We start from the raw sequence: 16,541 nt of genomic DNA, 5'->3' as shown, positions 1-16,541 counted from the left end.
GAAATATGCAGCTTCAAACGCATTTGTTAAGTAAAAAGAATTTCAGATGTGTTAAACATACAACTAAATAGGCTTAAAAACAGGACAGACACACAGAGTACAAGTAAAACTTAGGAAATCTAAATAAGATCAGTGGATCATATCAATGTCAATATCCAGGCTGTCACAGTGTACTACAGTTTTATGAAATGTTACCATTGGGGGAAAACTGGACAAAGTGTACAGGAATCTCTCTAAATTATTTCTTAGAACTGCACGTGAATATACAATTATCTCAATGAAAATTCAATTTAAACAAAATGACCAAAATCCCCAACACTAACACCACGACATGCTGGCAAGGATGTGGAGTAACAGGAACTCTCATTCACTGTTGGTAGGAATGCAAAATGGTGCAGCTACTCTGGAAGACAGTTTGACAGTTTCTTATAAAACTAAACATACTCTTTGAATACAATCCAGAAATCATGTTCCTTGTTATTTACACAAATGGGTTCAAAACTTATGTCTAACAAAAACCTGTACACAGATGTTTATGGTAGCTTTATTCATACATGCCAAAACTTAGAAGCAACCAAAATGTCCTTCAGTAGCTGAATGGATAAACAGACTGTGGCACATCCAGACAATGGAATATTATTTGGTGCTAAAAAGAAATGAGCTATCAAGCCATGAAAAGACATGGAGGAAACTGAAATGCATATTACTAAGTGAAAGAAGTCAATCTGAAAAGGTTGGTATGAATAGCTGGAGCACAGAGGATTTTTAGGGCAACCAAACTGCTCTGTATGTTACTATAATGGTAGATTCATATCATTATACATTTATCAAAACCCACAGAGTGAACCCCAATGTAAACTATGGACTTTGGGTGATAATGATGGTTCAGTGTTGGTTCATCGACTATAACAAATGCAGCACTCTGGTGCAGATTTTGATAGGGGGGAGGCGGTGCATGCGTGGGGGCAGAGAGTATATGGGAAATCACTGTAGTTTCTGCTCAATTTTGCTGTGACCTAAAACTGCTCTTAAAAAAAAAAAGCTTTTTTTTAAAGAAATGAAATGGTGCTCTTCACATAAAAAAAAAAAAAAAAACCAACCAGGGCAAGTTAAAAGAAAGCAGAGGAAACAAATATTTATGCAGCACCTATTACGTGACATTATTCTGCTGGGTGCTGGGACACAATGATGAGCAAAACAGACAAGGTCCCCGTCCTCTTAGAGCTTACCATCTATTACAGGACTCATATCAAACAAATAAACCACACAAAGTATAATGTTCAGTGACAACATATACAGGCATACCTCATTTTATTGTGCTTTGCTTTACTGCACTTTGCAGGTACTCCATTGTTTTTAGAAACTGAAGCTTTGTGATAACCCTGCGTTGAGCAGACCAATTTTTTAAATTTTTATCTTTATTAGAGTATACTTGCTTTACAATGTTGTGTTAGTTTCTGCTGTACAACGAAGTGAATCAGCTATAAGTATACATACATCCCCACATCCCCTCCCTCTTGAGCCTCCCTCCCACCCTCCTTGTCCCACCCCTCTAGGCCGTCACAAAGCACCAAGCGGACCTCCCTGGAGCACACCTATTGGTGCTATTTTTCCAGTAGCATCTGCTCACTTTCATGTCTCTGTGTCACATTTTGGTAATTCTCGAAATATTTCAAACTTTTTCATTATTATTATATTTGCTATGGTGATCTGTGATCAGTGATCTTTGATGTTACTATCACAAAAAGATTACAATTTGCTGAAGGCTCAGATAATGGTTAGTATGCTTTATCAACAAAGCATTTTTTAATTAAGGTATGTACACTGTTTTTCTAGATATAATGCTATTTGCACACTTACTAGACTACAGTATAATGTAAACATAACTTTTATATGCACTGGGAAACCCAAAAATTCATGTGACTTACTTTATTGTGATACACACAACCGAATCCGCCATATCTCCAAGGTATGCCTGTAACATGACCTACACTAAAGGTGAAGACAGTGCCTCTGAGAAAGTGATGTTTAAGGTGAAAACGGAAGCTGGGGTAAGAGCCTGAAGGAGTGTTTTAGGCAGAACGACTAGCATTGCAAAGGCCAGGGTGACTGGAGTACAGTGATAGGTCAGGATACTGGCAAAAATAAGGCTGGAGAAGCAGGCAGGGATCAGATTATGCAGATTTGGGGTTTTACAATTAGAGCAACTGATGACAAACTTCGAGGGCATTAAAGTAGTGACATAATCTGATTTGGTTTTTAGAAGATCACTCTAGCTGCTGTGTGGAGAATGAGAATGGAGGAGGGAAGACACAGAAACTTGTTGATAGTTACAACAGTAGGTAAGAAGCGTGGGTCAAGTAGGTGATGGTGGAGAAGAGAAGTGGCAGGATTCTAGATATTTAGATGGGAGAACTGATAAGAATTGGTGATGAACTGGGCATTACCAGATGGAGTGACAGAGTAGGAGGTATACAAAGATAGTCAGCTCTAAGGTTTCTGATATGGATGACCAAGTGGGTAGAAATGCCCTTTACAGAGAAGGAAAATAGAGGAAATAATTGCATGGGAGTAGGTTGGAAATTAAGAGTTACATGTATTAAACGTGAGGTGCCAGTAAAACATCTAAGTAAAACATCCCAAGAAGGTAGTTGGGAATATATCCATTGAACTCAGAATGGGAACATGGGCTCAAACAATGCACATTGAGTCAGTGGCTTGTGGATAGTACTTAAAGCCATGAAAGTAAAAGAAATTGCCCAGGGAAAGCATATAAAGAAGAGGGTTTAAAACTGAGCCCTGGGGAACTTGGAGTTCTAGAGGTTAGATAGAAGAAGAGAAAGAGGTTAAAGAAAATAAGCCAATGGAGAGGCTACAGAAAGGAAGAAACGGAAATGTTTCAAGGAGAGGAGTCTACTGAATTCAATACTGCAGAGAAATCAAATGAGGTGAGAGCTGGCGGGGCTTGGAAACATGGTGATCACTAGGAGGGCTTACCAAGAGGAACTTCAGGGATATGGAAGAGAGAGAGGCCAGACTGAAGTGTGCTGAGGGTGAGCAGAAGGTGACAAAGTGGAGGTACGGAGCGCAAACGATTTCCGAGAGGCTTTGTTGTGGTAAGTGCGTGGATAGTCAGGACTACAGAACATGCTGGAAAGAGATGTGCAGTCAAGGGAAAGTTTTTAAAAAGTGATTTCTCGGGAATTTCCTGGCAGTCCAGTGGTTAGGACTCCACACTTTCACTGCAGAAGGTCCAGGTTTGATCCCTGGTCAGGGAACTAAGATCCCACAAGCCAAGTGTCATGGCCAAAAAAAATAAAATTAAAATTAAAAAAATAAAAAGTGGCTTCTCATTTCCTGGTAGCAATCAAATCAGGCAGACTTACTGATTAAAAGGAGACTTTTTTTTTTTTAATTTGGGGATAGTAGAACATGTGTTAGTGTGGAATAAACTTCAGAAGAGAGTTCCAAGAGTCAGGGAAATGGGTTCACTGATGAAGCAGGCCCCTGAAAATTAGGAGGGGATGGGATCTGGGACACACATGGAGGGATTAGTCTTTGCTAAGAAAGATAAAGACCCAAGTTAAGTCCCTAATCATGTATTTATAAGAATTCAACATAAACAAAGCTTACTTCTACCTAAAGGAGAAATATCCCTATTTTAATATGGAAAGAAGCAGCTTCAAGAGTGCAATGGCTTTAACTCACATAATCCTGAAATGCTTCAGAGAACCCTAGAAAACTAGGGTTTGGTCACAGTTCCAGAAAATTTGAAAAGGAGTTGCTTTAGAGCAGTAAGATTTATGGAACATCTTACCCTACAAAGATAGTAAAAATTGAAAAATTACAGCTTCAAAAAGTATTTAGGTGCTAATGACCATTCAACCTAATCTTTGCCTAATGGTATAAATTTTACAAAGATCTTTCACACTCATTTTCTTCTTCCATCTTTGTAATATCTTTAAAATTCCTCCCTGAGGATGGCAAGAGAGGATTATCATCCTCTGGGAGAGATGTATGCATGGGTTCAGAAAGGTAGGGTAGGACATCTGTGCCAAGCACTATAGCAAGCAAGTGGTGGAGTTAGGATCTAAATCCACATCTTTTGGCTCCAAAACCAATGCTGACTTAATAATTACATCTTTTACTACATAACAAGTTTGCTGAGTATGCCTTGACCTTTTGGGGTTAAAGTCTAGAAGGGCGACCGAGAGCTCTCACAAATCACCACTGACATCTTAGATATCATGGAACACCAGGCTGAAGAGCCACTGACAGAGCCAAATAAGAGAGCGCAAGTCCTAGGTCCCAATCCGCCCCGAGTGATGGACAGTCTGCTCACCAGATGACGACAGAAGACACAAACTCAACACGGATACTGAAAACAGAAGTGAAGAAAACTCAAGGATGCCAAACACTTCAGTTACCAGGACCAAAACACAAAGGAAGAGTCTAGGGCAGTGTCTGAAAGCACAGCATATGTTCTCGTTCTAATTACACAGTCTAAAGCAGGGTTTCTCAACCTTGGCGCTACTGACATTTGGGGGCCAGAAAATTCTTTGTTGTGGGGGACTGTCCTGTGCATTGCAGGACGTTTAGTAGTATCCCTGGCCTCCACCCACGCGATGTCGGCAGCACAGATCCACCTGCCCCAGTCATGACAACTAAACATATCTCTCGACTTTGCCAAATATCCCTTGGGAGAAGGAGGGGTTGGGGAGATCACCTCCAACTGAGAAACACTGATCTAGATGGATTCCACTATGAATATCGGAGCTAAGGCCATGCAAAGTAGACTTACAAAGAAAGTGGAGAAAGCTCATGATCTTATTTATTTTCAGGTAATAGTCTGCACAATCTTTACTAAAAGCATCAAATGTTCCAAAGACATGCAGTACGTACCCAGAAAAGTAGGCCTAGCCCGAGAGACCACACCTCACTACTACCTCATTACTCTTGGTAATGGATTCTGGAGACCAAGCAGTCAGTCAACCTTCCTCCTTCTCACACTCAGTAATGCAAGAGACTGCCAACATACACAGAAAATCAGACACACTCTCTGGCTCTCATATGCCCATTAAGCCATCATTCATCTTCCTTCCTATCCTGTGGGAAGGAGTCTATGCCCTTCTGGAAAACTGGCTCCATTAATGGGCTCAAGACAGACAAAGCCTGCACTGCCTGAACTGCTCTCTTTCCAGAAGGACAGAAGACCACCCCTAACAGGCCAGCAACACCCCTAGCTGGTTGTATGTTGACAGGCTTCTACTGATCTCCCTTGAGAGACGGGACACTCAGCTCTCTGCTGTCTTGTTTTACAATTATTTACTCTGCCCATCGAAATCTGATGGGTTTTAGAAGCTTGGCTCAATGGCGTTATCCATCTTCCCATCGCTCTGGTGTCAGAGGATGCCACACTCTTTCTAACAATCCAGGCCTTGAGAAGCAAATTACTTTCTAAGAGTTTCTTCAAGGAGAAAACATGAAATAATTTTGACTTTACACGTTATAAGAATGTGATTTCAGAAACAAAAGATAATCTGTGGAGCCCTTAAGCGTTCCAAATTTTGCTTTGCAGTTGGCAGATGCCCGCTGCGGCCCCCACACCAGCCCCAAATCTTGTAAATACTTTTGAGTATTTCTGTTGATCTACGAAGCTATGTTAGCTATGCTGTAGACAAAATCAACTTTATCTTGGTGTATGAATATCTGAAACAAAACTCTGTTTTAAAATATCTGCAGCATAGCTCAGACTGGACAGTTGGGCTTTAACTGAGTCAGGACAGAGCAAAATTGTTGCAACCCAAGACTCAATCCCCCTTGAGTTCCCACACTGTCTCTGCTAAACCTAGCTGGTGAGCTCTTCAAGGGAGAAGCATGCCTTAGCCCCTGGAGCAGAGGCCTGGCCTAAAGAAGTCTCGATAGAAGTTTGTTATGTGAAAGAACAAAATGGACACCGTCACCCATTAATAAGATCTTTTTCCGCTCTCTGGAAGTTAACTGCATAAGAAACAAAAGACTTTGAACAATTTTTAAGAAAAGCTAGTCTCACAGTTTGTAGTAGTTTCTAAAGGCTCTCTGTTAGGATATATTTTTTTTTAGTCCCCCTTCCAAAGCACAACTAAAACATTTTAAAAATCCCCAAGCACATTATTTACCACTGTTAGGAGAAGGATTAGATAAAGGAGGAGGGCACAGACCAAATCAATCTTGAAAAACTAAATTCAAAAGGAGAAAAGAAGGTACACATCTAAGGTTTAAAGTCATCGTTACCCAGTGACCCCCTAACCCAGCTCTTGATCTCCAAATCCAGGGGGAGGGTAAATTTAGGGTGCGAGATTAGGCCTCAGCTACGCTGGCATTTAAAAACATTCTGGCAGGTGCTCTGCCAGGCAGTCTATAATTAGTGAGTATGCCTCGGAAACTTAAAATGAACTCAAAGGGTTTCAGAAGCCAACAGCCAGCCTCCCAAGCACTGAGCTGTGCAGCCACGGGGCTGATGCTGTCTAGAACCAGTGTTGGGTGCCTGCATGGCGCACACGTGTGCACACACACGCCACTTCTGCAGAGTGTCTTTTTTCAAAGCTCTAATGGCTTGACCTCAACACCTGCTGCACTTCCTGAAGACAGACAGGCTCTGGAGCTCCACTGTTCCTCGCACGAGGCTGTACTTTCTAGGAACGACCGCACACACGCAGAGGCTGGCCAGCTGCCAAGGCGGGGGCAGCCCAGCCACCTCGGGCCTGAACTTTCCCAGTGCTGTCAGGGCGGGATCCCACTAGGAGCTGACTCAGCGGCCAGCATGGAACTCTGCCAACCACACAGCAGTGCGGGGGCTGCCGGCAAGTCACAGATGTTTTGCTAAACCAAAGCAATCAGCCGGGAGGCGGATCTGGGCTGGCGGCCAGGCTGCTGCTGTCGGGGAAGCTGGCATTCTCTGATCCTAGTCCGAGCTCTGCCACTACCTCCCTGGTGATCTGAGGGAAAACCTCTGTGCGTCTCAGCGTCTCCCCTGCTTCCGAGCATGTCTGTGTGGGTGCAGCAGAGAATGGCACTGTTTGCATGAAAGAGCACCTGGAGCACTACTACCCACCACATGCTGGTTCTGTTAATCCTCACAACATCCTTGGAGGTAGGCTTCGTTATCTTGATTTCACAGAGGGCTCAAAGGAATTGAGCCCTACCAAAGGATCACAAGGGTACTGTGATCACACTGCTACTGTGAAACTCAGATCAACTGCATAGGCAGGGCGCCTTGATAGAAAGATGCTGAGCTTTCAGTTTGCAAAGGACCTTTCTCATATGACTTCTCGGATGCCCTGTGTAAATCCATAGCCCTTCACAACTAATTTCTCAACAGCACCACTGGACCACATGGAGTGTATGTGCTTATGGGGAGTACCCAAATATTACCGGCTTTATTATGAACTCCCTGCCTAATCACCAACAAGTCACTTAGCCTGGAAGAACTGATCATCAGTCCCATTCTTTGGGTGAAGAAAAGCGGCATGGCAAGTCAGAAACACAAGAAGAATTAGAAGGCAAAGAGCACAGATTCCTTAGGCTCTACCCCCTAGGATAATTCATTAGGACCCTGGAATCTATATTTTTTAAAACTCCCTAGATGACTCTGATGCTCTGCCATGTTTGGGAATCACTGAAGCTTGCCTTGGCTCAAAAGGGAATTGTGAGGGATTCCCTGGAGGTCTAGTGGTTAGGAGTCTGCACTTTCACTGCCTGGGTTCAATCCCTGGTCAGGGAACTAAGATCCTGCAAGCCGCACAGCACAGCAAAAAAAAAAGTAAAAAAATTAAAAGGGAATTGTGAGGTCTACCCTGCCCTGTTTCAAAGGAGGTGATATAAGGGTGAAATGAAATCATGTCTAAAGGCTCTTTGCTGGAAAATATACACAATGCAAAAGGTTCTCATCAGTTATGTTTAGGAGCAAAACAGCAAAACTGACCTTAAAAAGCATGATCCTGGGTTAGCCTGGAGCTAAGACACTGTGTTAGGCAAGACTGTTCTCTTATCAAACTACTACTAGAAAAACTGAAATTAGAGCCACACATCTCATTTTTAGATATCCCTCATAACACTGTTGCAACCTCATTCTTCCTTTAAACAAAAGAAGACTGTACTTGGTCTTTCATATTAAACTTGGAGCAATCTATATTAGGAGTAACTTACACATTTCACTGCTCTAATCAAGAAAACAACTATGAGGAAAAAACTCAGTCTATTCACGTCTAGGCTGCTGGTCACTGAAGCAGGCTGAGAAGGCACAGACTGGCACAGACCCTGGCAGTCCAGTACCTCTCCCTGGCTAGCCTTTAGGGAGAACAAATAATGCCCCCATACCAGAAAGACTGACCTGCTTGAGCTGCTCATCCAGATTCCAGCCCGGCTGCCCTGCTGTGGAGACTGAAGCTGAGGCCTTAGGAGCATCTTTGGTATGGTCTTCTTTAGCTTGCTGTCCATGTGGTGGGAGCCCTGGCGCTGGAAGCAGACCAGATACGGGTGCGGCTCTGGGGTCTTGGCGAGCCACCTTCTGCACGTGAAAATATTTTGAAGCAGCCTGGGTCTCTTTCTCAGCCACCTCTGCAACTTCATCATCCCCATCCTCATCTTCCAAACCTCCTTCCTCTTTCTCAGGCTCTGAGTTCACCTTGCTCCGTTCAAACACTCGGGCCACTGCTGGGGCTGGTGGAACTCTGGCTAAGGGACCCAGGGCAGGGCTGCCAGAAGGCCTCCCAGGTGTGGCAGAAAGGTGAGTCTGCTGTGTGACCAGCTTCTGGGCATACAAGAACGGGGTTTCTCTCATCTGCTGAACCTGCTTCTCTCTGGCATCCATCTGCAGAGGAGCCAGGTGTGGTGGCTGTGGCGGCGGCGGTGGCTGCTGCTGCGGCGGCTGCTGCTTCTGCTGAGGCTGCAGTGGCTCCATCACTGCCTCAAGCTTCACCCACCGATTGGCATGGCTCTGGACCTGGGCACAGCCCTGCAGGCACACTGGGTGTAAACCTCTAAGTGATTAATAGGAACCACAAAGAAGGAGAAAAGAAAAAGGAAAAAAAAAAACCAACAATGTAAAGCAGGTATAAAAAGGTTTTCTTTTCTCCAGTAAAGGGTATGAGTTCTGAGCATTAAACATATGCCCGTAAACCTGAGTTTTAAGATGAGTAAGTGGTGGGAGTTTGAGGTGGGGGTAGGGCAGGGTAGGGGGTGGTGGGAGTTGGGTAAGGAAAAGTATGCAGAAGAGGAACAGGATTTAAGAGGAGAAATACAGTATGAATCTCAGCTGCGGTGGACTACTGTGGGTTTAAAACGAAGTAAATCCAGATGACATTGAGTCTGCAAACATCTGTGTTCTGATCTCTCTTCCTCAACATTATCAAACATTAATCTGTTTACTACTGAAAAAGCAACTGGGTTTACACTGTACAGAGGTTGCGAGTATGAAAACCATCATTTAAAAAAAGGGAAAGAAGGGCCTGCCTACAAGAAAGAGAATATTGCTTAGGTTCCCAGGCCCATCAGAGAAAGGTATTACCATCTAAGCAAGACACAGAGCTATCAGGCAGACGGCAAGATTTCTCTCATAGAAAAGCAGAACCTAGCAAACTGCTCTTAGGTTTAAACTTTTAAAATTTCCCAGATCAAACTGCCAAGCCTGCTTTTTGAGTGGGCTGAGCCAATGCTAACCAGACATTATAGCCTCAAAAAGAATCCAATTTCAACAACATGAGAGAAAGAAACACGCAAGGAGGCAAGAGTTTCAAATTGCAATGGGCACTCAAAAAACAAACAGGGGGGAATTCCTCTGGAGATTTTTAAGGTAATTAATTGGAAACAGGTATCAATATTGTGTAAACGAGGCAAAGCTTCTTTTTTATAAACAGCCTAGTAAATCTCTTCACATCCCCTTTCTTTCTGATTCACTTCTATGACATTCTATGACGAATACAAAAAGAAAAGGCTTTCAGGCCAAAAGTATTCTGGGGGCAGGTTTATCAGCATTCTTACCAATCAGTCTCCAAACACACACCCCTTTCACACCCTCTCCTCCTCTAACCAACCCCCCCTTCCCTTCCTCCTTTCCAGGCCCCCATCCCCAGCAAACCTCACTTGAGTTATGCTTCCTCAGCAAGTCTCCATAACTGAATGGATTACTATGCATGGGCAAATTTTAGGTTAACAGGACTTGCAACATGGCGTACAATGTTGTCATCACATGAAAGAAGAAGCTGCACTGCACAGGTTGGGACTTGATATTTGCGTTGTTCCACTGTTTTAGGACTGGGTAGAAAGATTTAAAAAAAAACAAACCCAAAAACTTAAATATCTAGGTATCTTCAAAAATTCATGGGGAAGTAATCACACTCCTAGCAATAAAAACTGTTTGGATTTAGGCATTTTTTAAAAACCGGGTTAGAGAAAAAAGGTAGGACTTTTAAAGTTAGGCAAAAAAGTAGAAATTTTAAAATCCTCATTTTCTGTTTAATCTTAGAAGCACTGCTTTTGTCTTTTGCATTCTGTGAAAGATTCAAATTCCAATTTGCCTCTTCCTCCCTTTACTTCCTCTCTTGGCACTTTAGAAAGTGAGTTATGCCGGAAGCAATACTTTCATTCTGCTATAGCCCTTTTTATAGTGTAACAAAGCATGAAAAGATTTACACCCACATTAAATCCAGTTGCCAAAAGTGTTCATTTAAAATAAAAACAATTTGCATCAAAGAAAAGTAAACCAAAGAATAAAGAAAATAATTCGGTGGTCATTTTAATTCTCCTTACAACATTATAACATCAATCAATCACAAGCGGGATAATTTTTCATGCAAGTCCTGCCAGTCATTGAACAACTGCTTCTCATCTTGTGGCACCATCTTCTCTGTATGCTGTCCCCAGCAGAGGGGGTGGTGTCTCACAGCCTCTTTAGTTAAGACTGAGATGACTCAGTTCTACAACTCGATACACACACCCTCCCCCAAAGAGCCTATCTTTCCCTTGTCCCTAAGCAGCTAGTTGATCCAAACAACAATACCACCTGCCTACTTTTAGAAAACTTGGGTCTCAGAAATCTAAACCACTCCATCCTTTCACACGGCTCCCTCCCCCATTTCCCCTAAAGTTCCCGAACCTCTAAGCCCGGCGCAACGGACTCCTTGCAGCTTTGAAGCCGGCCTCGCCCACCATTCCCTCTACCTTCGCTGCCGGATCCCTCTGGCCTCAGCCCCCTTTAAGCCCCACACCTCCACCCCCCGCCATTCTTTATACCCCCACAACCCAACTCTATCACTTTTACCTCTACTGAGCCCTCCCAGCCAATCCGCCGGCTCTTCTTAGATTGTCCCAACCCCACCTATTCTAGCCCTTTCAGTTCCCAGGGGCCCCTCACTCTTCCCATCCCTTTATCTCATATCACCCTAATGGGCGAGGGCGCCTCCGGGCTCCTCCCAGCGCTCTCACTTTTCCTCCTTGGCCCCCGTGCTCCACTAGCCCGCGTCTTCACGTCTTCCCCTACACACCTGCCTCTCCTCCTACTACGCCGTCCCCTCCACCTGCCACAGCCCTCGCTCCCGCCAAGGCTGAGGGAGCTGGGCACCGCGCGGCTTACCTGTACGGGGCGCTCCGGGTCCGCCAGCGGTGGAAGAGGCAGCCACTCAGGGCCCGGCGCGGCAGCTGCGTTTCGGACTTCTCCGCAGCCGGGGGCCACAGCCGGGGCGGGGCCCGCACCGGAAGCGGCGCCGCGGGGCCGGGTTGCCGGCCCGGGGCGGGAAGGGGGCGGAGTCACACGGTATGGGGCGGGGCCTGAGGCCGGAAACGGCCAAAAAGGGAACGAGGGGCGGGGTCGGGCGGAAGTGACTTCTAGGGAAAGCCCCGCCCAACTGAGTCGTGGGCGGAAGTGAGTAGAAGCTGGCGGAAGCTTCCGCCAATGGGGAAGCGCAGACATGGAGGAGTTCCGGTGTGAGTACTTCCGCGGGGAGTTGAAAAGAGCCGGTCTGCTTACACTCCTTTCTGAGTGTTTTCTAGTTGTGGAGGTTGGTGGAGCGTGGGCGGGCGGTAGGTTGGGAGGAAGGTAAATAAAGGACAAGGAGTGTCAGGGTTTTCTGCTGCTTCGGTCGCCTCCCCAACCTCCTACCTTCAAACCGATCTTCCTCTGAGATTCCCGCTTCCAGATCAGCTTTTCTCTGTTCTCTGAGGATGCTGCGTCCCCTGGAGCTCCCTCACATGGGTTAGTATTCTCGCTTCCCAGGTTCCAAAAGTGGGGGCAAGGTGCCATATACTGTCACCTCTTGTAAAAACCCTTGCTTCTCTGACGCTTACTTGTAAGACTTTGCCGCCCATTTAAACGCCTCTGTAGAGATGATCTGCTAATATGTGCATCCAGGTCCTTGTCTTACTTTCTCTTCTCTAACCATCTTCCATCTTGATAAATTCAGAGTCACTGTGGACAACTCATCTAGCATGCAGGCCTCATCCCTTATATCAACCTCCCAATCCCAGTCAAAAACCTGGACCTTGTCACTAGAAACCCTGTCTTGTTATGAATCAGTAGTTTGAACATCCCTCTGTCCAACTACAGCCTGATAACCTTTAGCTTGACTGCTTAAGAACTTCACCATAACTGTCTTTTTTACTTTATCAGAACCTCCAATCTGTTGAAAGCTTCTACTTAATTCTCATTCTTCAGTTCCCTCCTTATCCATCTTAGATTCAATGGTACATCATTACAATCCCCCTCTTACTTACTCTTAAGCCTGCCCTCCTCTTTTCCCCAACTAAGTCCTCCACCCCGGGTGGACTAACATGCTTCTCAATGCCTGTACCTTGTCATAGTAAATTGTCCTGCTGAACAGATTGGCATCACTAAATATAATAATGTCAGCCTTAAATGGGCTTTGAACAGTGCCTGGAAATTTCATTATATTTTTCTAGTTAACCTGCTCTCCACTATCGGCAAGTCTCTAATCCCCTATGCTTCCCGTACCCCTTCCCCTGATTATCTTACTGTATAAGTAATAGAAAATGTAGAATGCCCTAAAATCTAGAAATCTACATATGTTCCCATCTGTCCTTTCCTCCTATAAGTTACTCAATCAAAACTATTCATTGAGGGACTTCGCTGGCAGTCCAGTGGTTAAGAATCCATGCTTCCACTGCAGAGGGCACGGGTTCCATCCCTGGTCGGGGAACTAAGATCCTTCATGCTGTGCGGTGCGGCCAAAAAAAAAAAATTCATCGAACTCCCACTGTATGCCAGATGAGGCACTCATGTACTCATCTAGGTGCTCGTTCAGCAATAAACAAAAAAATTCCTTGTCTTCAAGGATCTTCCTAATGTGGGGAGACAGAAAAACAATACATATATATTTGTTTTTATACATATGTATATGTATATATGTATTCTAAGAAGAACAAAGCAGGGTAAGGGTTAGACATTGGTCTCAGGTGGCTGCCATTTTAGACATTAGTCAGAGAAAGACTTATTGATAAGGGACACTTAAGCAGAAACTGGAACTGACTTGATGGGGGTAAGCCATGTGGATAACTAGGGAAAGCATGTTCCAGACAGAGGAGACAGCAAATTCAAATGCTCTGAGGCAGGAGCGTGCTTGACATGCTATAGAATTAGCAAGGAGACCACTATAGCTGATACAGAGTGAGTGGGGGGAGAGTGGTAGGAGATGACATCAGAGAGGTAGCCAGGGGCCCAGTCATGTGGGACTTTGTAGGCCATGGTGACAACTTCGGATCGTTACCGCTTAAACCACTGAAGAGTTTTGAGCACAAGACTAACTTGACCAGATTTAAGTCTCTAAAAGTTTCATTTGAGGGAATTCCCTGGCAGTCCAGTGGTTAGGGCTCTGAGCTTCCACTGCAGGGGGCATGGGTTTGATCCCCGGTTGGGGAACTAAGATCCCACATGCCACATGGCCAAAAATAAATAAATGAAAAAATAAAAGTTTCATTCTAGCTGTCGTATGGAGAATAGACAATGAGGGTAGCGAAGTAAGAGTGGAAGCACTAGTCCTGGCAGAAGATGATGGTGGCCTGAACTAGATGACAGCATTGGAGGTGGTAAGAACTGGTCAGATTTCGGGTGTATTTTGAAAGTAAAGCCACAGGATTTACTAATGGATTATGTATAGGTTAGAGAAGAGAGTCAAGGGTGATCAAGGTTTTTGCCCCAAGTAACTGGTAGAATAGTGATATCACTACTACCTGGGGAATTCTATCAGAAGCTGACCCCAATGGAATACTACTTAGCAATAAAAAGGACAGAAGTATTGATACACCCAACAACTTGGCACTATAACAACATAAAAATAAAGGCATGCTGAATGAAGGAAGCTAGTCTCAAAATGAAAATCTTGAAAATATTAAAACTATAGTGATGGAGAATAAGTCAGTGGTTGCCAGGAATTAGGGATGGAGGAGTAACTATAAAGGGATAGCAAAAAGAAGGGTTTTGGGGTGATGGAACTCTTCTGTATTCTGACTGTGGTGGTAGTTACATGAGTCTATACATGTGTTAAAATCCATAGAACTGTATAAGAAAAATACAATCAATTTTATTGTATGATAATTTTTTTAAACCAAACTTTCCATGCATGCTTAAGTTTCCTTTCCCAATTCTCAGGGTTCTCCCTTTAACCTCTTGTAGTATTGGATCCTTCCATCAGTTTCAACCATCTTTTGCTTTGAAAAAACAAAAACAAAAAAAACCCTTTCCTTTGACCCCATATTCTGTGACTAAAGCCTTATCTCAAGATTCCCCTTCCTGGCAAAGCTTCTAGAATTACTGCCCTCATTGCAGCCCAAGTGATCTTATCTCTCTCCTTAAAACACTCTATGGCTTCCCATTACTCTTGGGATCAAGACCTAAATTCCATCATGTGGCCTGCAGAGCCCTAGCCTCTGCCTACCTCTTTGGTTTTATTTCCTTGCCTCACATGTAGTAGAGGACCCAAGAGGGCAGCCTTACTAGATAACCTCAGTAGTTGAAACAGAAACACCCCCCTCCCCTTTCATAGTAATGTGTTTAAATCCTGAGATATTCACCCATTCTGGTTACAAGGAATATCATTTAATCTTGCTACTTTGGCTTCCAAGGTGTGGTACATTGAACAGAATAGCCATAGTATTTTCAGCTTCTCCCATTGAGAGGTGGAGTCTGTTTCTCCATTTTATGAATCTAGGCTTGGCTATGTGACTTGCTTTGTTTTATGGGATATTAGCAGTCTTCTGATACTAGAAGTCTTAAAAAGTGCTTATAATTATAGCTTGCTCTCTCTTGCTGCTGAGAACTCTTCCACCACCTTGTGAAAAACTCCTGGCTAACCTGATGAATGATGAAAGACATGTGGTCATCACCCCAACTGACATCTAAGCAACTGCCAGACATATGAGTGTGGCTCCGTAGACCAACTAGCCTGCCAACCATCAGACATGTGAGCCAGGCCATTGTAGACCATCTAGGCCCAGCTTTGTTGGCCGAGACCAGAAGAAGCCCATCGACAAACCCATAGACCAGTGAAAAATTAGGTTTATTGTTTTAAAGTTAAACCAATAAGTTTCGAGATGGTTTATTTTGCAATGAAAGATAACTGATACCCAAGGCATTTCTTTGCATCTATCAGGTTGGATTTACTTGGTGTAATTCTTAGAGCTGAAGAAGAGAGTCACCGTGTATCATCTTCACATAGCTGGCCCATGTTACCTTAGGTTCTGCCATCACATTTCTTAGTGTTTTGCTTAAATATAGCAGGGATAATCTTACATCATGTCTCTTTTATTTCAACTGTTCAATAAAGGTGATATCATTTGCATGGTTTTCATTGATTTTATTTCTCTTGTTAAAAATAAAAGTTGAATTGTATAAATATTGGGTATCATTTGTATGTATGTTTTGTTATAAATTTAGTCTTAAATAGTACAGGGCATAAAAGCTAAGAAACAACAGGTAAATGGCCATATTATAGAATAATAGTATAATTAATGAAGAGAAAATGCCTCTATGTGTTTATGATAACCAATGTTAATTATTGATGTAATTGTGTCCATCTTAAAGAGATCTGGTGTTTTCACATGAATGGATGTCAGTTTGGGGACTTGAAACGTATAAAATGTTTTCCCATTGAAATTAACAGTGATTACGTTTTCGACTTGCATTGGCCCTACAAGAGGTTTTTCAGGTAAGGCAGAAGGGCAGTGAGGCAGTTACTATACATTTTAATAGGAAATAGGAAATTAAAATGTAACAGATGATTAAGATTCTTCTTGTACTGAGATTAAGGTATAGCCTCAGGAACCTCAGTTAGCACGTGTAAAGCCTCTGATGAGTAACTGGTATTAACTGTGTGTAAGGAAAGAATGTGACTGTCCAAGGCCAGGGGGCTGAAGGCAGGTATATCCAGTCCACACACTCATGAGGGGACCTTGCTGTTGTGGTGGTGGATGTACCAGTAACGTTACCTGCAGCCTGATTGGGCTTCCATTGTGTTTTCCTACAGAGGGGCATATGCCCATCAGGCTGACTCCTG

General features: G+C 43.7%; 1 protein-coding gene across 3 annotated transcripts in view; it reads right to left on the bottom strand.

The window, feature by feature from the left end:
* The window catches only part of ARID3B (AT-rich interaction domain 3B), a 68,275-nt gene extending 56,562 nt beyond the window's left edge, over positions 1 to 11,713 (bottom strand). For all 3 annotated transcript variants that reach the window (XM_060153806.1, XM_060153796.1, XM_060153816.1), the window contains exons 1-2: positions 11,612 to 11,713; positions 8,372 to 9,020 (exon numbers count right to left, since the gene is read on the bottom strand). In XM_060153806.1, coding sequence (XP_060009789.1) covers positions 8,372 to 8,941 — 570 coding nt within the window. In that variant the 5' untranslated portion in view covers positions 8,942 to 9,020; positions 11,612 to 11,713. The remainder of the gene's footprint in view (positions 1 to 8,371; positions 9,021 to 11,611) is intronic.
* Positions 11,714 to 16,541: the final 4,828 nt, after the last annotated feature.

Source organism: Lagenorhynchus albirostris, chromosome 1 (genome assembly GCF_949774975.1).
Source record: "Lagenorhynchus albirostris chromosome 1, mLagAlb1.1, whole genome shotgun sequence".
Taxonomy (NCBI): domain Eukaryota; kingdom Metazoa; phylum Chordata; class Mammalia; order Artiodactyla; family Delphinidae; genus Lagenorhynchus; species Lagenorhynchus albirostris.
This window is presented reverse-complemented; position numbering and strand designations above follow the sequence as displayed.